Genomic DNA, 7,826 nt, shown 5'->3' with positions numbered 1-7,826 from the left:
TCTCTCTCTATCACTGTGGTCCGTCCGTGACCAACTGACCATGCACGTCCGACAGTCTATTTAGATTGCCTCGCAGTCGCTAGTCGCTGCAGTGGCTGCAGGACTGTCAACTGTCAATTATATTAATGTGCAGCCAAAACATATGGTGCTGGTGGTGGTGGGCTGACTGGCTGGGTTAGCCTATACCTATCGCCGATGCGGTTCCCATGCACTTGCGCTGGGCTGGCACGGCACATTTGACATTCCAGTGACACGTCAGGTTTATTAAACGAGGAGGAGATTGCATATACCGTAACTCCAGAAAGACATTGTTGGCCTGCTGTAGATTAGGCTACAGCACAGTATATAGGCTACCCATGCATGTTGGGACTCTCCGCAGCTGCATTGCACTATAGGCTACTTTCCAACGTCATGGAAATATTCCAGCACAGACAGCCCAAATCCTCGCATGTATGCGCTCATGCAAAACACTGTTTAAATGGCTTAAATCAAGCGCTATTTTAATTGTAAAGTTGGAAAGCTCCTACAAATTTCATATGACACAAAGACACATCTTGTAGGTCTATTCCTTTTTTCTTTTCATTTTTTTACATGTGTAGCCCATATACATACAGTTTTATATTAACATTTTAGGAGTGAATACATATGTTTCGATGCCTTTGGCAGCCTCTCAGCTGGTCAAACAATGCTGCTCCGCCGTTCTACGACAGAAAAACAAGTGAGGAAAAAGCGTACGCCAGCTCCCGAGCAGACGTTGAAATTGAACTTTGTCAAGTTCAATTTCAAGCTTTGCCGGAAATGGTAAATGTCGAAAATGTCGGTAATTTCGGCGTGCACCCATATTTTAGCGTACGCACGGTTGATAAATGAGGGCCTATCTTTATAGTCATGTGTTCAAGACGGATCTGTCCGATATATCATTTTCCATCCTAATTGGCTAACATTGGCTTTCAATGTTTGCAGGATTGGACCGTTTTGAACAAAAAGCCTCAAATCATCCAATTGCCATCCAAGGCAAGAAGAAATGGCACGCTTTTCACATTGGCTTATTATAGCGCCACCAGGAGGCCACAACCTGACCTGCCCTGGTGGAGACCTGTGCCGATGGGCACTTTATCTAGTTGTAGATGTTATCTGCATTGGTCTGAAAGGTGAATTTATTGTCTATGGTCGTTCCCAGATATTTAAAGTCACTGACCTGCTCCACTTCCTCCCCACTCATAGTAACAGGCCTAAAGATGGACCCTGGACCCTCTGCTCCTGCCCCTCCCAAACACAGCTCCTTGGTCTTAGTGACATTAAGGGCAAACCAGGTGGCAATACGGTCGATGTGCTGGGAGTAGGAGGGACTGGAAATGTCCTGGCCAAGGCCATGTCATCAGCGTATGTTATGATAGAGAACTCGTTGTTGGTGTATTTCAACTCATTTGTGTATAGGGAAAATATCAGAGGGGATAAAACGCACCCCTGTGGAACGCCAGTGTTTAGGACAAGGCAGTCAGACAGAATGCTTGTCTAAGTGACTAAATTAATTTTATCCAATAGAGTTAGAGTGGCAACCACTCAAAAAAAAGATAGCCACTAGGTGGTGCCACCGCACTTCATTCGGTTGCCTTTTGACTTGCAATGTTTTCTCATGCTGACAATAAAGCCCTGAATTGATTTGTATTGACAGAACAGAACGGACAGAACAGAACACTGAAATGGTAACTTCACATTGTAAATTGTTAATAGGCCTATACAGTACCAGTAAGACACCTGAGGGTGTACAGGTGTGTTAATAGGCCTATACAGTACCAGTAAGACACCTGAGGGCGTACAGGTGTGTTAATAGGCCTATACGGTACCAGTAAGACTAACCCTATACACGATCAGTAAGACACCTGATGGCGTACAAGTGTTTTAATAGGCCTATACAGTACCAGTAAGACACCTGAGGGAGTACAGGTGTGTACAGGGTTTGATGAGGGGGGGGGGGGGGGGGGGGCAGTTTAAAGGGCCAGGACATAATTTTCTGACCTGTTGAGAACTCTAGTTTTCGCCGGCTGCACTAATTCATTTGGGGCAGGCCCTTCTAGATTTTAAATGGACACCAGGTATCAGTCAAAAGGGAGACATCGAAGAGGAAGGACGGATGGGCAAGGATCAACATATTGAATGTCAGAACAGGTTCTGACATACAGTATATCCATATATTAATATTGATGACATCAGGGATCTCCATATATGGGCTTATTTGCGACAGAAGGTCGCATTTACTATATCCTGATTTACTATCATACCTGATGATGTCATAGTGATGTCACGAGACCTGGGCAGAATATATGGGGGATTTCATGTATGGGGATTTTGAGTACACTGACAGACAAAAAACGCACAATTCCATAGTTAACTTTGAACCATTGACATCTTTGTTAGGCAGAATTTCTTTTAAACAATACTTTTGATTATTATTATCGGGCTTCCATTTTCACATTGCAACTTTTCTCGACTAGAAAGCCTGCAGTTTCTATTAGCTTGGATTCCCCATCGATGATGTCACTGGTGGACGGGTTTCTGAACTGCCCACAGCCCTCCTATGAACACAGACAGAGTAGAAAAACATCATGATTATCAACAAGGATTACAGCTTGTATAAAATAGCCGACACTATCTGGGTACACATATGTGAGAACTCAATGGCTAAGTCATAGAATATAAACACAATAAAAAGCAAGACAAGTACTTGTTCTATACACTATGATTTATTAAGTCATTATAGCCAAACGGCATCAGCATGTGAGTCATGTCAATGTCATTACAAAGCACAAATTAAATTAATGAAAAAGTTAAACAAAAATCACCTATGACCAATGTTCAATCACATTTATGAATTAAATAATTGCCTAATCGCAATTATTTAAGATAATCACAATATTTTTTGCATAATCATAAATTGTTTCCATGTTGAAAGAATCAGTGCATAATGTATGATTGGTATTAAATATGTAAATCAATGACCAGATCTATGGCCATAACAACACATGTACCGACTATCAACAGTTGATGTGATGTGAGGCTGATATGTGTACAGCCTCAGTACAGTAGGAAATTAATAAAAATGTGGGTGCGTGCGTGCGTGAGTGCCTACACTGTGCCTACACTCTCCTACACTATGTCCGACACTGTCTCCTACACTGTCCTACAAAGTGTCCTACACTGTCTCCTACACTGTGTCCTACACTGTCTCCTACACTGTGTCCTACACTGCCTCCTAAACTGTGTCATACACTGTGTCCCAGTACACTGTCTCATACACTGTCTCCTACACTGTCTTCTACACTGTGTCCTACACTGCCTCCTAAACTGTGTCATACACTGTGTCCCAGTACACTGTCTCATACACTGTCTCCTACACTGTGTCCTACACTGTCTCCTACACTGTGTCCTACACTGTGTCCCTCTCAGCTTGCTCCTGAATACCAATACTCAAAATCTCAGCCACTCGCTCACTCACACTCGGTCACACAGTGTTATGGTGAAATTGGTCACCTGCCGAAATATGTGGCAATCGCACGACTTGCCACACCCAAGCCGTGCTACGCATATGCTGAGTTGACGGTGCCAGTGTTCGACACCAGGGGAAGTATGACTGTTGGCTATGGTTGGATCAGTGGAAGTATGACTGTTGGCTATGGTTGGCTCAGTGGAAGTCCGACTGTTGGCTATGGTTGGCTCAGTGGAAGTCCGACTATTGGCTATGATTGGCTCAGTGGAAGTATGACTAGATGTAGTTTAATATGGTAGAAAACAGACCATTAATAACAAGGTTATCAGCAATATATATATATATATATATATATCCAATACCTGTATTGTAATATCATCTGTATTCCATGCTTTTTGCGCAGTGTGGAGAGCTCCGTAGATTTCGAGTTAGCTTTTTAGTCAGCCTGTATAAAGGGAGGTGAACGGCAGCGAGGATGCGCGATCCGGTATAGGATCACTAAAGAAGGAAAGGCCAAGCAAAAAAGAAGAAATCAGCGATCCGGTTTGGTATCAATAATTAAGCTTATCAGACGGAACGTTAGGCCAATAGCAGTTGCCGGTTGGATTCCAACTGGCGGAACGTTCCGTCACGAGCAATTAATTGGTTAAACATGTCTGCTTCTACGTCTTGGTGGCATGACCCATGATGGACTTCTTAGTGTTTCTCTCAGGTTTCAAAATGATTAGATAACACTTTGGTCCAAACAGAGCCACCAAAATTCCCAAACTAGATGCTAAAATAGCAAACACCTCCACTACATCTGCATATTTGCCTGGAGAGCTGATATATGCTGGTATGAACGCTATCCACACGGCACAGAAGATCAACATGCTGAAAGTAATTAACTTGGCTTCATTGAAGTTGTCTGGAAGATTCCTTACCATGAATGCTAGGAGGAAACTGAGGAGTGCTAGTAAGCCAATATAACCTAGTAACACCGCAAAACCAACTGTTGATCCAACATTACACTCATAGACTATCTTTTCAGAATAGTATTGTGTGTTTTTATGAGGAGTTGGTGAGGCAGACACAATCCAGGCTGTGCAGATTATTGCCTGGATTGAAGTAAGAATCAGAACTGTTCCTCTCTGCTGCATAGGACCAAACCACTTAATGATGTCTGCACCACCAGGCTTGGAGGCCTTGAACACAGCCAGCACCACCATAGTCTTTACCAGGATGCAGGAGACACACAGCACAAAGCTGATCCCAAATATTGCATGCCTCAGCTGACAAGTCCAGAGTCTGGGACGACCAATGAACAAGAGTGAGCACAAGAAACATAGTTTGAGTGAAATCAAGAGGTGGAAGCTGAGTTCTGAGTTGTTGGCGCGGACCATTGGCGTCTCTTTATGATAAACAAAGATCCCCAGGACAATAGCACAGACAAATGTTCCTAGCAATGACATGGTTGTTAAGGAGATCCCCAGGGCCTCATGGTAGGACAGGAACTCAATGCTCTTAGGGACACAGTGGTCACGCCGGGGACTGGACCAGAAGTCCTCTGGACACACGGTGCACTCTGTAGAGTCTAACAAATAGTACAAGATTAAAGGGACAGACACGTATCTTCTTATAACCTTCTGTACATATACTTTAGCTACATTATGTAACCCTACCTGTCTCATTGCTGAACTCTCCCTCAGAACAAGCAATGCAGTCGTAGCAGCAGACAGGTTCTCCTTTCCTTCTGGCCACACGGGTTCCAGGAGAACAGCTCTCACTGCACACCGACCGAGGAGGCTGCAGAGGAAAGTAAAAATAATCAGTTTAAATATAAATTTCATTCACATCATGAGCTCAATTCAACATTTTAGATAGCTGAAATTACTTTTGCGGGTTGAAAGTTCCAGAAGATTCTGTCTTCATCGAGGGTGAGTTCTTCATCTCCGGAGGCTGTCATCTTGACCACACCTACGTTGTGAATATTTGTGCTTCCGTCAGGGAGCCACGCCCAGTTCAATACATCAAAGATTGGTAAAGCATCACCATTCTCATCAAAGTATACACGATCACCACTAGATGTGGTGAAGTTGACCTTCTCCAGGTAATAGAGAAGCTAGAAATGGTGATGAGCAGAATCATGAAGAGCAAGAGACGTTAAAAACATACTTAATGGTCCTATTATGTGCCCAAGTCACGCTACACACTATTTGGGGATTTAAGCATTGTGCAAGGGGTGTTCCTGTTGCTGAGTTGCTATCTTCCGCCACCAGCCTCATTACTAAAACATGTGCTCTACCCTTTACATTATGCATTGCCTTTCAACAAAACCATATTCATAATGTCACCCACATTTGTTGAGCATTAGGAGTGAGGAAGACTATTTAAAATACCACATTCAGAAGAACATGTAATTATACCACCTGCCCCCTATACTTGAGAGGCATCGCCTCTCAAGGCCTGCAGCACGTTCCGTAAGACATTCTGTATTTAGTTAGTGCTTTACCTTACTATTTTCCTATGATTTTGTTATATTGTTTTCCTTGTGTCTTAGTTCCAGTTGGAGTTTCCTTTGCACTTTTTTGTACTACGTTTTGTCTCTTGGTTTCCTCTGTTGCTTTTGTTGCCTGTGTTGTCTCACCATTGTTACTCCTTGTGTTCTCCTCGTGTATGGATTTTGGTGAATGAACTGCCTGCAATTTCGACTGCTCTGCCTCTCTGCCTTTGTCCTGCGTTTGGGTCCTAACCCTCTTGATTCACACTGTGACACCTACACACTACACATATACATTATGTTCTACTAATATGTATTTTTGAGTGGTGCAACCACTCCTACAACCAGCAATGTCCGTGTGTACCTATGTGGCCATGAGCACGAGAATTACTATTAGTACCAGTAGGGGCGCTGTTTGCCAGAAACAGAGAGGGAGATAGTGCTGCACTGTTGCCTGCTAATGAAAGAGAGAGAGAGAGAGAGAGAGAGAGAGAGAGAGAGAGAGAGAGGAGGGGGGGAGTTGCACCACTCAGTTCAAACAGGTGTTATTTTTTAATGTATACTGTGCATCTATCCATTGTTATATTACTAATGTTGCCAAATAATTCACGTTTGATTTTTATGATTTATTTAAAAAAAAAGTGAGATTAACTTTATAAACCCCACAGGGTTTTCTAAGTCTCACCTGAACAACCCAATAATATGTTGTTGTTTCAAATGTGGTGTTTTTAAATGTGCAAATAATCAATAAATACAAATAATCCTACAGGTTAACTGAATGAATATCCCACCTGCCATGGTTGTATTGTCTGCAAACTGGCACAGCTGTGCCCAGGGAAAGGCCCTCTTCCTGGCACACACTGCAACATGTCATGGAGGGCGTGGGCCAGAGCATACACAGCCTTGTATATATTATACTCTGTCCTGAGGTCAGACACATCCAAAAATATAGTTTCTGCTGTTCCCAGGTCCTCTTGTCCAGTACACACCCTTCCACCAGCGTCCACCCACTCTGGTGGAAGTGGTGAAAATTTACACCGGAATGTGTGTTCCCAAAACTGCCTCACCTGAAAGAACACAATGAATTAATGAGAATACCTGTAAATAAAATTAATTGATTAATGTAGGCCTATTGATTATTCACTTAATTCACAGTTTGCAGATACTACAGTGGTACAATTATACAATGGTGCAAAATGTCATAAAGGCTTGTGTCCATTGTGGTCCTGTGTCTCAATATTCAATTCAATGAGACGTGTAACTATAGACATACAATTAAACAAATACTTACTATGTTATCCTCATGGTCATTGTCAGGACGTATTTTTAACAAGAAGTCCTTCAAACCTGGTATCTCTCCACGACGGATGGCAAAACCCAGGGTGCCTCTCAGGTACGGCAGGTAGTGAGGATACTTTGATCCGTATCCCCACCAAACTGAAGTGGCAGGTAAGATCCATAGCAGACCTGTCACATTCTGCTTAACCACCTGTTCATCGTTTCGAAATAAATGAAAGGCATGTCAATACATTCTCAGTTTAGATTATTTTAATTAAGAATCCCTAAATTAACATCCTCCACATGTATCCTAACACAAACCTCATCCAAGACATTATGCATATAGGGCCCGTATCCAAACATAATGACCACACGAGCTGTGGACGTCTTCATCACAGTGACGATCCTCTGGAGTTTATCCAGGTCCTTGTGGAAGGGCAGAGCCTCTGAATAAGCCACACAACCCAGACCAGACTGGTCCAGACCAGACTGGAACAATCGGGCGGCGTCACGGCCAGCATCATCATCACTGAACAACAGTCCTACCCAGGTCCACTCGAACCACCTCATAGTCTGGAGCAT

The 7,826-nt window shown here is 43.1% G+C and overlaps 1 protein-coding gene across 1 annotated transcript; it reads right to left on the bottom strand.

The window, feature by feature from the left end:
• Positions 1-4,149: 4,149 nt before the first annotated feature.
• Positions 4,150-7,826, bottom strand: LOC308336508 (extracellular calcium-sensing receptor-like; the record flags this gene model as incomplete). The annotated part of the gene is made up of 6 exons (XM_080793874.1): positions 4,150-5,060; positions 5,149-5,272; positions 5,361-5,588; positions 6,758-7,033; positions 7,258-7,403; positions 7,619-7,826. The coding sequence occupies 6 exons, from the start codon at positions 7,824-7,826 to the stop codon at positions 4,150-4,152; spliced, it is 1,893 nt and encodes a 630-aa protein (XP_080650000.1).

Source organism: Protomyctophum bolini, assembly GCF_963924005.1.
Source record: "Protomyctophum bolini genome assembly, chromosome: 21".
In the NCBI taxonomy this organism is placed as follows: Eukaryota; Metazoa; Chordata; class Actinopteri; order Myctophiformes; family Myctophidae; genus Protomyctophum; species Protomyctophum bolini.
The sequence above is the reverse complement of the archived record's forward strand: the minus strand, read 5'-3'. Positions and strand labels throughout refer to the sequence as shown.